This window comes from Maylandia zebra, linkage group LG9 (genome assembly GCF_041146795.1).
Source record: "Maylandia zebra isolate NMK-2024a linkage group LG9, Mzebra_GT3a, whole genome shotgun sequence".
In the NCBI taxonomy this organism is placed as follows: Eukaryota; Metazoa; Chordata; class Actinopteri; order Cichliformes; family Cichlidae; genus Maylandia; species Maylandia zebra.
Window position 1 is genome coordinate 9,468,918 of NC_135175.1, and position 14,981 is coordinate 9,483,898.

The following is a 14,981-nucleotide window of genomic DNA, read 5'->3' on the forward strand; positions in this document are numbered from 1 at the left end:
GTCCGACAACAGAGCAGAGATGCACGCGGGATTTGTTGCGGCAGCGAGAATTTGAGAGCTCCAGCAGCATTCCACAAAGACAGCCTTATATGTTGAGAGCGATTTCCTGTTAAAGCTAATAAAGATTCAACAGGGTGCGTTCTCTACTCTTGCCAAGTTGTGTGTGTGCGTGTTTTTTCCTTTTCCTCTCCCCTGCTGCTGAGCATTTTCAGAGATTTGCTGCGATTCAGACGACACGGTTTGGATGACATTCAGCGTAATCACCCAACATCTTGTGATGAAAGAACACATGATAGATAGGATTCATGAAGCACAACCTAAATGGCATATAAATGAGTTGACTAAAAGTTGACCTTGAGAGCTTAGTCTGCTTCAGAAAAAAATGTTTTAACGTCTGCGTTATGGTGCTCAGAGATAATGGGTGGCTTATTAAGAAACATTTTCCCTGTTTTATAACCATAGAGAATAAAGGGATTCTGATAATCGCTTTCCAGTGTCTTTGAGTTGCAGCTGGCATGTATAATAATGGATCATTGCAAAGTTCACGGTCATGTCACTCCCTGTGGTTTCTTATAGTTATTGCCTGTAAAGTATCCTCAGCAATTGTGCTCACTTTTCACTTCAAACATGTAATAGCTTTCTTTGTTGAAGTCTTATATTTCCGGGAATAATTCACAGCAGCTCGCTGACAGTCGGTTTAGGTTTCAGCAGGTTTATTTAGGAACTCCAGCAGACGAGTATTCAGATCCTGTACTCCAAAAATAACACTACAGCACTTTACAAACCCTCTGTTACAGAGAAACTGAAGTTTTTCCTTTAAATGTTTTAATTGAACTAAAAGTACAGATTGATTTTTGATACTTTCTGTTGATGACAAAGTTTTCATTATATTTCATTGTCACTTTTGCTTACTTGCATTTCTTACAAAGCGATTATTGATTAGTCGACTCTCTAGGATAAGAACATTTTTCCACTGAAATCAACTTGGCTTTACTTTAATCCATTCATCCAACAAGAAATCTGCTCAGTCATTGTAGGGGAGAATAAACCAGTATAGGGACAGTATTTAAATCACCACATTTCTGTACGTACTTCCTTAAACTACCTATTAAGTGTGCAATAAACACTCCTGATTACTGGTTTATCAAAAAGCACTGGCCTCAGACCAGAACTTGCATTAGGATTGGGACAAGGTGTAATAAGAACATTTCTTTTACAAATAAATTAGTTAGAACAGTTTGGAAGAGCCATTTATTTTAGCTGCAGGATATCAGCAAATTAGCTTCTTAATTCATTAAACTATCATATTAACGTTTAAATAAGGGTTAATCTGGCCTCGATGGTTCATCGGTTAGAGTGAAAGCACAAACTTTAAAACTCTCTGTTGCGCAATTAGAGGTGTTGATGCAATGTAAAAGATTTTTAGATTTCAAATTAGATGATAGCATTTTAAATTCTGGGAATGGCTGCAATAAATCATGTCCTGCTTTAACACCTGTTTCAAGCTAACTTACAAAGTTAACATCATACTACTTTAAATGAGATTGAATGGTCTTAATTATTAGTTTTAAAAGGATTATTGAGGTCAAAGATGAAACAGGAAGTAGGGTCATTTTCCTATTGTCGTTTTGCACATTGGACATTGATTTTGCTACACTTGCCCAGTTTAAAAGAATTAAGAATTAAAATGATCTGAATATTGTGAACTGAAAGAAGGACTATTCATTAAACTAAGTGCCTAAAAATGTTTAAACTGGATGCATAAAAGACAACCTGACAAAGAATGAATGACAGCAGACCACATAAATACGCACAACATTGATTAGGAAGTGGAAACACACGGGGAACACAGCTGATGCAAATTAACATGACGCCACATGGGAAGCAAAACTAAACACACTGAACACGGAACACAAGACTTTCAAAATAAAACAGAAAACATGGAGACATAAACTGGGAAGAGACACATGCACAGAAACACAGACACAAAGAGGACAAAGACATACTGAAACACACAAGGGGGCGAGGGAGACTAACACCGGGGACATTACACACTTGCACACTGAAGACACGACACTATAACTAACATAGTGGGGAAAACAGACATGGGAGGAACCTAAACAGACAAGAACTAAATAGGGAAACAGAACTCAATATCAACAGAACTGACTGAAGCCTAAAGTATACAAACAAGAACGTCATAATTCAAAAAGGCATGAAACTCAAAATGCTGGAAGAAAAGAAACAGCCCATGACAGAACCAGTGTAATAGATGTGAGGAGGAAGTCAGAACGTTTAACTCATTCAATGTACTTTTAAAATAAAAGTTTTCAAATCAGGTGGTTAACACATTTAAAAGTGGAGTGTGATTGAATTTTTAGTTTTTGTCTTTATTTTATTTATCTTTAATTATTTTCTTTGGTAGAAGAACTTTTCGTTGACCCAATTTCAACGGCTTCTACTCCTGAACCAGCGCTGATGTGGGCGTTTGTCTGTATCGTTTAGGAGAATACTGCAGGGGGTAATCATACCATCAGAGCTGTGTACTTTTAAACTCCTCTAAAACAATGAACAAACATTACGCTAACCACCTGTCACATCTTACTTCTCCTGGTGTTATTAGCTACAGTACAGCAGCTCCCTGAGTATTCGAGCCCATACCAAATGAAATCTCCAAAATCACAATGTTGATGGAAAAAAATGATGCTTAAAGGAATATTTTCTTCATTGTTGGTCTGCCAATCAAGCTGGACTCAACTGGAGTCAGGCACATGCTACTTATTCCGCCTCATAGCAACAAAAGTGCCAAAGCTAAAAAAACAAAAACGCTTTGCCTCCAACACACTCTAGATTTTCAGCTGGCAGAAAACACTTTGGTGTACGGAAAAGTCTATATCGCAGCTCTGCACCTATACGCTGAGTGAAACTGCAAGCTTGTTTTTTTCCCCGTGTGTGTCACTGTTGGCGCCGATGACCTGACTGAACCACGCTGTTTTCCAGTCTCTTATAAACACAGTCCTGCCCTCGTAAAGCAAAATGTGAATTTAGTGAAGATGTGCCATCTAAGAGCCTAAACAACTGCCCCGCAGTCTGCCGCAGTGCTGTGTAATGTAGTGTGATGCAGCCTGGTGGTGAGGGGCCATTTTTCCAACATGGAGACAGACCCAAGTGGAATGGACCATATTGTAGGTTGAAAGTAATGCAGCATTAAGCATAAACACTCAGGAAGTGCATACAGTAGCTTTTTGATAAATGTGTTGACTTACTTTGAGATGTAAGAATAAAACAACCTGGTTCAGCATAAAAAAGTGCCTCACTTTTGATTTCCTTTTGTGGCGAAAGAGCTCCTGCTCATTGGAGACTGTAAGCTCTATCTCTTTAGTCTTTACTTCAGATACAGTAGAAGAACTTAATGTTCTGCTTTGTTGAAGGAGGCACCGGCCAAAGTGGCCCAAACAAGCAGTTAATGGTGCACAATTTGCATGTGCAGGACAGTTTTGTGGCACACTCGAAGTCACGAGGTCATTAGGAAAAGGAACATTTTAGTCACGGGTACTGACACCAATCAAGACCAATGAAATTAACTCACTTTAACAGCACTCGAGCCATTTTGTGACACACGAAGCAGTGATATGCCACACAGCTGACCACAGTGTTCAGTCAAATAAGTTAAACTGCCCAACTTGACTTCAAATGACGCCAGTAATAATCGTGAATATGATTTGTCTGGGTGCCAATCACTTGAATATGAGTGCAATTTTCCCGCACTTTGACCTGGCAGGCCTGCGCACATTCCCTTTAATTCTTGACAGGGAAATTGCACTGCTTTGCTTGATTATTACCACTCCTCCTACCTCACTTTTTCCTCCATGTAGGCTAAGTCAGGTTCAGGAGCAGTAATCACAATACCATTAAAAAAACATACCTGTATGTACCGAGGGCTTTGCAGAAGGGAGGGGGGGAGTCTAAGCTCTATGTGGCGTCAAAAAGTTTGTTTACCTTCTGGGTTGCTATAGTGAGGCGGTGTTTTCCAGTTAAAGGGCTCTGACAGGCACTGACTAGTGTAGTGCAGCTGCTATAATGAGCAGTTCCAGGTCTCGCTCTGATGTACATGCTTTTTGAAAGTGCTGTTATCCCGAGGTGTGACATCTTTGAATCCCCAGTAATCAACAGATGTATTTGTGTGACGCCTCAGGCCTTTGACTCTACTCTACCTCGATCCTTTCGACCATCTCTTTTTGTACTTGTGAGATGCAGCTGATTATTCCTGGTTTAAAAACAGCACACTGCCTGTGGGCTCTCTGCCTGCCTCTCCCACTTTCTCTCTCCCTCTCTTTCATTCATTTCTCGTCCTCCCCCTCCTCTTCTTTCTCCTGCAAACTGAAGGCAACCTCAGTGCCAATTTCATGGGAGGGTAGCAAGCAGCGCTGCAGAAATTATCCACTGCAAAATTGATCTAAACAATCGCAAAGTGGAACGGCAAGGAAAAGCAGGAGAATGAAATTGGGAGAGTCTGTTACCTTTTTGAACTTGCTTTATCACTGAGAAAGGGTTGGACTGCATTGCTTACAGGGAATGTCAATGGCTGTACTCACAATACTGTTTTTCTTAGGATTGTACAGTCTTCATACTGTACTGGAATAGTGCAGAATTTTAAACCTACCTTTTTCAAGAAAAACTGAGATATGATTACATCAAATTGCACAGGATTATGTGTTTCTGAAACTACACACACCAAATTATGTTAATGACCAGTTTACACAAAAGAGCTTGTTTTTTGTGAGCAGTAAACTGAACAGGCGTCATTGTCTTTTTATCTCTGAGCAGCTGAAATATACACTGATCAGGCATAGCTTTTTGTGCTGGTCCCCCTTTTGTCACCAAAACAGCCCTGATCCATCGAGGCATGGACTCCAATGCAACCCTAAAAGTGTATTGTGGAATCTAATTTTTAAGTTATGGAAGTGGACTTAAAGTATCATCCCACAGATGCTTGACTGGTTTGAGATCTGGGGAATTTGTAGGCCAAGCCAACACTTCAGACTCGTTGTGCTCCTCAAACCATTCCTGAACCATTTTTGCTTCGAGGCAGGGTGCATTATCCTGCTGAAAGACGCCACAGCCATCAGAGAATACCGTTTCCATGAAAGTGTGTGCACGGTTTGCAGCAATACTTAGGTAGGTGGTGCGTGTCAAAGTAACATCAACATGGTTGGCAGGACCCAAGGTTTTCCAGCAGAACATTGCCCAAAGCATCACACCTCTGCTGAGTTGCCATCTTCCCATAGTCTGGCATCTTGGTGCCAGGTGTTCCCCAGGTAATTTGTCAAGCCAGGAAAACTTCCTCTGTTGCTCATGTCCAGTTCTCACATGTCCATTCTTGGCATTGTTCCGCAGGGGACGGGGTCAGCAACCCGATATCCCACCCACTAACAGGTGGCATCATGAAGAGATAATCAGTGTTATTCACTTCACCTGTCAGTGATCGTAATGTTATGCCTTCTCAGTGTATATATGACCATCACTGGCCCAAATGCAATCGTAATAAAAAATGACTCACCATAAGAGTCGAGGAAACAGAAGCTCCCATAACGAACTCAGTTTAAAGAGTTCTTTGTGATGTTGAACAGGTCCTTACTTAAACTAACCAGTGTGTTAAGCCTAGTGAAATATTTAGCTCCCAAAGAGCCACATATTCTGTAGAAGCTGGTGGAGACCAAAAAATAAGCAATAAACAGAGTAAATATTGGACTTATTCACATGGCCCAGTGAATAATGCTGCTAAGTATCTGTTAGTTGCATAAATAAACAGCTGTTTACCTAAGACCTCAAATGTGCTAACCTAAAATGTGATAATATGTCAACAATGACTTTAGAACTTGTTTTGCTTCCAAGAAAATGTTATAAATATATTGAAAACTGTGGCTACTGCCACGGATAGTAGATACAAATAAAAAAAGCTCATTCAACGATATTTAAATACATTGTTTTAATGCATTCAGTTTTTAAGCCAAATACTTATTTTCAGGTATTCTACTTTCAAGAGTAAAAGTTTAATTTTACCCTAGATTTTTCCTTTCGTCTTTACTGGTCTATTTTTTCTATAACTGCCCGCCCACCCCCACCCCCCCCCCCCCCCCCCCCCCCCCCCCACACACACACACACACACAGTCATGCACCCTCCTCTCCCGTTCAGCCTTTCTTTTTTCCTCCCCTGCCCTCCTTCCTTCTCCTCATCACTGAAGGTGTCAGGACTCTAACGCTGCAGTGCCATCTGGGCCGAGGCTGATAAAAGCTCATGTGCCGGTCCGGCGATGCCTGCAGGTCTGCCAGAAGCCAGCGAAGCCTGACTTTCAGAGGCGATGGGAGAGATTTGTGGCAGAAAGGAAGGAATGGCAAGCCGTGAACGTGCTGATCCAGCGCCCCCCACCCCCACTTGCCCTCCTCCCCCATTCCTCTGCACCACCTCTGTCTATCTGTCAGTCAGTCACATGGCCCTGCACTGGCCTGAATCCTTACTTAGGAAAAGGCTCCTTTTTTGTTCAAGGAAAACCAACATGAGACAGGATGGCTTTTTGATCTCTCTTGTGGCTATTGGGAATTCTGTTTGGGTGACCTCTCTTTTGTGCCATATTATCCCAAACAGAGTGAGTTAGAATATGAATCTTCCACCATACTGTTAATTTTAGATAAGACCATGCTGTCGCTTTTTAGCACTTTTAAAACCAGACTTCCTTGCTGTCTGGACTGCTAACCTGCAAACTCCATTTCTATAAAAACACTGACAGATGTAGCTGCTTGTTTTGAAAATGTACTTGCTAGCTAGGTAGATTTTAATGTTTTTAGCCGCTACATATTTACAAGTGGTATCATCATGCTAGACAGCATAGGGATGCAGCAGCGAAACATCTGAATTGGCCATATCATTGCTGTTACTGGTTTATCAGTAAATAAGAGGGCATGTACGGGAAGCACACCTACTCTGTTTTGTTCTCTGTCAACATGATGACTTGCACAACAAGCTAATGTTGTTGCAGTGACCCAATGATAGCTTAACATCAATGCAAATGAGTAGGAAACAGGAATGATAAGACTGAAATGTCTTTTTCAGTTTGCAGCTTGCTAACCAGGGAAGATGCCGTGCTTTATGCCCTTTTTACAGTGCAGATTTCTAAAGGGTGGGTATGTAAAGATTGTTAATAGTTTCTGTAGTGACTAGTCTTCCTTGATTTTGTCTGTAGGAGCCTTGTAGGCTCTGTGGATGTGCATGTGTCCTTTGTGATTGGTTTTCTTTGCTGGCAAATTGCCACAGAGGAACTCTATTATTTAGTCTCGTCATTTGTCATCTTTCAGGGCAAATAGGATTTATTTTTCTATTCTTTTTTTGCTTTTTTAATTGATAATCATTGGGCGATTAAAGGAAACCATGCAGGGCACTCTTTTGCTTTGTCAGATCAAAGCAGAGATGTGCATGTTCGACCGTTTTTTTCTTAATAATGATAAAATGCCTCCTACGGATCGAAAGGTGAGAAAGGACATGCTGTTGATATTAAGGGTTACTATTAAGCTTATTGATTGAGGAATCAATGTAGTCAATGGAACGTATGACAACCGCAATAATGTGAGCATTTGTCTGTATTTGTTCAACAGGCCTGGACCTGAGACACGCCCAGGTGGTGGCGTTATCTACTGGCACCAAGTGCATCAACGGAGAGTATCTGAGTGATCAGGGACAAGTAGTCAATGACTGTCACGCTGAAGTCACAGCCCGACGAGCCTTGCTACGCTTCCTCTACTCCCAACTTGAACTCTTCGTGAGGTAAAAGCTTTATCTTCTGCTGTATCTTTAAAGCACACAGACATTTCCTGAGCACCGCATGTGCACATGCTACAGCTTTGAAATCTTTCAGCACCTGACACGGCCAGATAACATTTGCTGTCACTAGTTAGTTGGTTAACTTTAGCTTTTTTGCTGATCATTACACCGACTTAGAGAAAATTTCTGTTTCATCTTGAAAGTTGAATTTTTACCTTTGTAGGAGTTTGACCCACTGATTGCTGAATGTAAAATGACAATCAGCCTGTGAAATCATCTCTCTAGATCCAGGTGATTAAACCGAACGGTTCAAGCGAGACTTGAATTATTCAAAGTTTCATCATAAATCAAAGTCGATGTTAGTGTGCTTTTAAATGCAGCTGCAGAGCTGAGTTCATGGAGGCTGCAGCGCATTTAACACAGTGGTGCAATAAGTACACTTTAACTATTTGGATGAACATAAAAAAATCATGGAAAGAATTTCCACGTGATTAAATTGCTTTATTTTAGCATTATGTAATTCCGATATTCCAACTTAACTGAGTTGGATCAGCTAAATTAATTAATGATGAATAAACGTATTTAATGCAGTGGAGTCCAACTTAATTTAATTTAATTGATTCAACCCATGCAAAATACATTAGTCCAACAAAGGTATTTGATGCAATAAATCCAATTTAATGGATTTGGGACACAGCTCTCACTCCATCCACCCTTTTCCACTTGTCCTTATCAGGGTCGTGGGGGTGCAGGAGGTGGGGCACAACCTGGACTGGTCACCAGTCTATTGCGGGGAGAAAGTATATAGTACAACTATTAACACTCACATCTATGGGCAATTTAGAATCATTAACCTAACCTCACTAACTGCATGTACCCAGAGAGACACGAATACAGGGATAACATGCAAACTCCACCCAGAAGGCCGTGGCCAGTTTGTGGATTTGAACTCAGGACTAGGTGGTGCTAACCACCACACCACCAAGCTGTCACTCCATACGTAAAAAACAGTAGGAAAGCTATGATTACAGGGTTTTATACAGAATTTTCTTCATGTTTTGGTCCTTGACAGGTTAGGCCACAATAAAGAGCAATAGCATACACCTGGTGTGTGTATGCTTGATTCTCCTGTGGTTTGAAATGTCACATGATCTCACGAGTCCAGGCACCTAACAACTCCTACTAGATTGCATCACATGATCTCACTAGAATAAATTTAACTAGTGTTAAGATGTTAAATGTCATGCAGAGTGTACATAATTTAATTACATTCACCATAGAAACATAAAATTATTTTGAAAGCAGAATAAATGTAAATGTAGCAACTGTCCAATTTCACTTTCTTGAGTGTACTCGAGTGAAAAGTAGAAATGCAAAAAAGACAAACAAGTGTTCAAAATTCCTTCTTCTGAGACTCCTGGTTACACAATTTCACCGAATGGGAAACTTTGAGTCAAGAACCACAGTAACTATTTCACAACTTCTTTTCCACGCCTAGTTTCACAGTTATTGAAACCTCCTTGGAACTCAACACCCAGAGCTTTACAAGTGTTTTTACATCTTTGCCCCAGTTTATGCCTTGATAACTTCATACTGGGCATTTACAGAGTTTTTTTTTTAAGTTTCAGGACTTTTTATTTTTCCTGCCATGCAGTCTGAATGCAGGAACAGCATATATAAGGGTTTCTAAAATGTATCCAAGCCTTTCGAGACTCATCTAGAGGATAATATTGAGTGGCACAAAAAAGGGTCTGAATGTCTAAAATCACTTTGTAATTGTGGGATTTTAGACAAAGACTGATTTACAGGTTTTATCCATTTAAAACTGCATCTACAACAAACCAAAATAAAACAAAGCCTGAATTCTTTATGAAGAATTTATATGCTTCATCGAGTATAAAGTAGTAGCAACGTCTCTGCAAAGTGCACGAGGAAATATCTTACATTCTCGCAGTGACTTCACTTTAATCGCTAATTTAAACTCTTGCCAGCATGCTGCGTAGGCTTCACAAACTTGAGTTTCCAAGGCTCCTCTAACAGCTATAACAATGCATTACATTGCATTACTCATTACAGTATGCTTAACAGCATTACATGTTTTTGTTATGACCTCCCCCTGCAGTGCCAAAGCATGCTCTCTCCTCTGCAATAAGCTCCATGGAAACAGCACCGCTTTGAGACTTTTCAATAATCAACGAGCCATATGTGCGCTGTTCTCTTCAGCTAACTAAGCATACTATCACACACTCAACCGGTTCAGCTCCGTGTCTCAGTGGCCTGTTTGTTTTTAGTGCTGTTTTATCTACTTTGTGGGCATTTGCTACCTGTACAGCGCGCGCTGGTGCACACAAACTCACCAAGCTTTTCACCAGTATCACGAGACAGCCCTGACGAGTTTTGACTCCTAACTGCCTCCAGTGCATGAGCATATATTATGTTTTTGTGCTCCCCCAGGAGCTCGATTGCAAGGCTGATGTATCAGATTAGTGGATAGAAGTCTAGATGGCTGAATGTCATATTTGCATACACAGCACTGACTTTTTGTCTTAGCACAATGCTGGATGGCAGGTAGGGAGACTTTGCAGCTGAGCAAAATGGCTAATGGGGAAGATAACTCATAATGAAACGACCAAACAAAATGCCAGAACTGCCATATTTACACTCAGTGAAAGGACATCAGAAACAGAGGAGAGGTTATATAAAGAGTGCGGTCGTGCTTTGCATTATGAGGGATAGTTTTTATATAGTACTGTATGTGAGTGATGACATCTTTATTCCTACACACAAGAAAAAAAATAGATGATTATTTCCTGTTTATAAGCATTTACCTGACTAACAGAAGGTGTTTTATAAACATAAACTGTCCTAAAACAATATTGGAACCTGCTGTTTTATCACTAATCTGTTTTCATTTAGAAAATGCTGCCATCTTTTCTTATGGATCAAGTATTTTAGAAATACTAGATTATTTCTATTTGATGCTACTTTATACTTGCTAGCCAGATGCTGATAATCAAATCTACTCAATTAGTTCATCATCAGCAACTGTCAAGCACGGCGGTGGAGGGGTAATGATTTGTGTTTATTTTAGCAATGGGACTTAGGCACCTTGCAGTCATTAAGATCAGCGGTGCCCAACCAGTTTAATGTCGGGCAATATTTTCACAGAACGGCCTTTAAGGTGTCACGGATAAACACAACAAAATAAAATGATACCACCAAGACAAAAATGTGGTATTTTGCAAATATAATAATAAACGTGAATTCAGTGTGTAATTGTGTAACTTTATTAGCAGCGTCCTCCTGAAATGCGCCAAAAACATTGAGAGGAACATCCTCTTCTCTGCCCCTTAATGCTCTCTGGTCGCTATGGTAACGTGTAAATATTTCTTTAGAAATACAGTCATGTGAGAAAATTAGGACACCCTATGAAAGCCTGTAAATTTTAAAATACATTTGGACATATAGATATTTAATTTACATTTTAACGATACTGAGGCATCCAAATAATATAACTAAACAATTAAAAAATAAGAAAAGCCTTTTTAAAACTTTATGTGAAATGTAATTTAAAAAGAATGTGATTTCTGGTGAGGAATAAATTAGGAAACCCCCACATGTTATCGCACTTAAAATGGTTAAAATCACACACAGGTGTATCACGTCAGGTGCACATGATCAGTACATTGTTACCCAGCATTTTAAGGGAACCTTGCTCTATTTAAACCTCAGATTGAGTTTAGTGTGCTCCTGACTGTTGTTTTTGTTTTGTTTTGTTTTTTGCCTGTCCCGTTTGGTTCTTTTGCCATCAGAATTATTGTCTAAAGGCGAAGAAAGATGCCCAACGGATTTACTTTGCCAAATTGACCATCCCAGCCTTGCCGTAATGGTCTATTTGATTCACCTTTTATTGTTTATTTTGTATTTTTATTTTCACTTGCTAGATACGGGACAGACTTGAATGAGGAAAAGAAAAGGGAGAAAGAAAGGGGGAAAAAAGAAAAAAAAACAGCGGAGAAGAGGGACTGGGATAAAGGGCAAAAAACAAAAACCAACAAAATAAGCAGACAAAAATACAAATATCAATCACCTGGATCACCTGTTGAGAAAGAAAAAAGAAAACAAGCATTTAACAAGGGATAGACAACATCATGATGATCTATGGGAATATAACAGTAAATACTAAGTGTTAAACATTATTGTGCAGCACGTAATATTGACAGCGCACAGTGTGCTTTAAGGTAGGAGCCAAAAAGGGTGTAGTTTGTGTGTGTGAGCACCCATGTGTACACCTGTGAGCGTGAGCGCGCTTGTATTTAAAAGGTTCCTTCATGTAATGATCTGCTAGAGGGTGTGGGGGGGCCACAGCCCCGTCCTCCAGGGCATGAAGCAGGTATGGAGGAGATCAAAACTCCAGACATCCAGAGGCCCCCAGAACACAAGAGACCAAGAAAGACCAACAGAGGGGCAGCCGCGCCACTGTCTCAGTAAGAGCTGAGGAGAGTCCCAGATGAGGGGTCACTCAGCAGCCGCGGAGCAGAAGCCAGGGGGAGTTGCAGTGACGCGCCCGTGAGCTCCGCCGGCAGCCAGCTGTGCCTGAGTGACCGAGCCCCAGGCCGAGAGGCCGGGGGCACCCCACCTCCGAAGTGGCCCAAGCGAGCCCCAGGCTCCAGGCCCCAATAAGCAGCCACCAAGGAGTGAGCCGGTGTGTACCTGGGCGCCCACCCCTGGACACAAAGAACCACCAACGCACCGATGTCTGAGGGCGTCCGCCACTGGCAGGGGAAGTGGTGGTAGGGGGAGATAGGCCTCCAAACCTTGGAGGGCCTGAGATGTCCCCAGAGAGGTGGCGTCTGACACCCAACCTGACATATAGACACAGACATACAGGCACACACAGACACAAACATCCATTCCCACCCTCATGCTCTAGTATGCAATTACTCAACACTCACCCAATGTGGAGACAGACATAAAGAGACGCTGTACACACGATCACACTCCCCAAGCGTACTCTACAAACCGGGTCTAGGTACCCTTGCCCCTGGAGGGGGAACTGCACCCAGACCCAGGTGGTGTTACCCTTTTCCCTGCGGTGGGGAGAAGCAGACCACCCCAACTCCGCAGCAGCAGGGAGGCCCCACACTCCAGACCGCAGTCGGACGGCCAACTCCTCCTCCCAGCCCCCCCGCTCCAGCAGGCCGCCAAGAACGGAGGTGTGAGAAGACTCCAAACCTCCCTCCACCCGCTCATATGTAGTGTTGATGCATGTGTGTTCTAAGGTGCATTTAAAACCCAGGAGGGCATGGAGCTACCTGCCAGAGAGCAGCAGGTAAGCGCACAGCTAGGGATGGGTATCGTTTAGGTTTTATCCGATACCGGTGCCAAATCGGTACTTTTGAAATGGTGCCGGTGCTCAAACGGTGCTCAAACCGGTGCTTAAAGAATAGAGAACACAAAATTTGTCCAAAAACCTCTCATGTTCAGCTGTTTTTTGTAAAAAGATAACAATGTTAGCCTTTTCTGCAGCTATGGGGCATATATGGTATCACTCTTGGCTGGAAGCAGTGCTTAAACAATGGAAAAAACACAAACTTTGTCCAAAAACCTCTCATGTTTAGCCGTTTCCCTCTTTTTCTTTGGTCATTTTAGCCTTTTTAGCCAGGGTGAAGAGAGTATCTGCCATCAAACAAGAAGACAGCAGCATGTAGCTATGATGATGTTTGCTAGTTCACCTTACATGCATTAATGTAATAACGTGGTTAGCCTACTCAACGTAAATTAGCTACTCACGCAGAGAAGAACGGCTGCTGCCATCATCATCCTCATCATTTCTGCTACACTGGCAGGGCTAGGGGCCAGGACTCTCCTCTTCGTGTTTTTGGGGGATGTTGCATAACAGGCAACCCACCCGCAGTAGACGTGCTCGGTGTGAGGTCTCGCAGCAAGCTATCAAATACGGCGCATTTCTCGGCTTTTAAAAAAAACGCTATGCGTCGCCAGGTGTTTCATCAGATTCGAGGTGTTACCTCCTTTGACAGTATCACAGTATCAGCTTAAAGCACTTGTTGCAGGCTGCTGAGTTTGCATATTTTGCTGTGAAGTACAGCCAGACTTTTAACCGCTTCGCCTTGGGCATTTTTAATCTGTAGCTCTGCTCTAACAGAACGTACGTACCTGGCCCCGCCTACTATCCTGGGAAACGTAAAATGATTGGCTAGAATCTAAAGTGTATCACAGCTCAGGAAAAAAAAGCACCGAAATAAAGCACCGAAATGTGCGCTGCTTTTCGGTCTGGTTACTACCGTTTATGTCAGAACCGGTGCCATCATGGCACCGGACACCGGTACCCATCCCTACGCACAGCCCCCCCGATAGCCCTCGATGTCTACATGTATTTAAAATTGAGAGGTGGGCAACAACGCCAGGGGTGAGGTGTACACCCTGATGGTAATTTGGAGTCTGTGTAGCGTGCCCACCCCCAAGATCCTATATGTATGTGTAATGAGAGTGTGAGTAATGTGAATGTCTAAGTTGTGAGATAAAATTGAGGCACAGGCAGCCAGAAGGGGACAGAGGGGGGAATGCCTCCCCTGCACCCTGGTGACACACCTTTACCCCAAAGCCCTGCATGTGTGGGTGATAGTGGTGCTCCTGACTGTTGACGTGTTGAATTGAGCGCCATGGTGAGATCTAAAGAGCTGTGTGATGCCCTCAGAAAGAAGATTGTGGCCGCTTATGAGTCTGGTAAGGGATTCAAAAACATCTCAAAAGAATTTGACATCAACCATTCCACCATCCGGAAAATTGTTTACAAGTGGAAGACATTCAAAACAACTGCCACCATGCCCAGGTCTGGCCGTCCAAGCATATTCACCCCCAGAGCAGACCGCAAGATGCTCAAAGAAGCCATCAAAAATCCTAAAATGTCATCACAGGAACTACAGCAGGCTCTGGCTACTGTCGATGTGAAAGTGCATGACTCTACTATCAGAAAGAGACTACACAAGTTTGACTTTCATGGGAGGTGTGCAAGGAGGAAACCTTTGCTCTCTAAGATAAACATTAAGGCAAGACCACGACTTCTGGAATAATGTTCTTTGGACGGATGAATCTAAAACTGAATTATTTGGGCACCAGAACAGTAGACATGTTTGGCATAAC

The 14,981-nt window shown here is 42.1% G+C and overlaps 1 protein-coding gene across 2 annotated transcripts in view; it reads left to right on the plus strand.

Moving 5' to 3' along the window:
* adarb2 (adenosine deaminase RNA specific B2 (inactive)) overlaps positions 1 to 14,981 on the plus strand; it is a 218,333-nt gene that overhangs the window by 176,387 nt on the left and 26,965 nt on the right. For both annotated transcript variants that reach the window (XM_076887957.1, XM_004568493.5), the window contains one exon: positions 7,652 to 7,820. In XM_076887957.1, the coding sequence (XP_076744072.1) occupies positions 7,652 to 7,820 (169 nt within the window). The remainder of the gene's footprint in view (positions 1 to 7,651; positions 7,821 to 14,981) is intronic.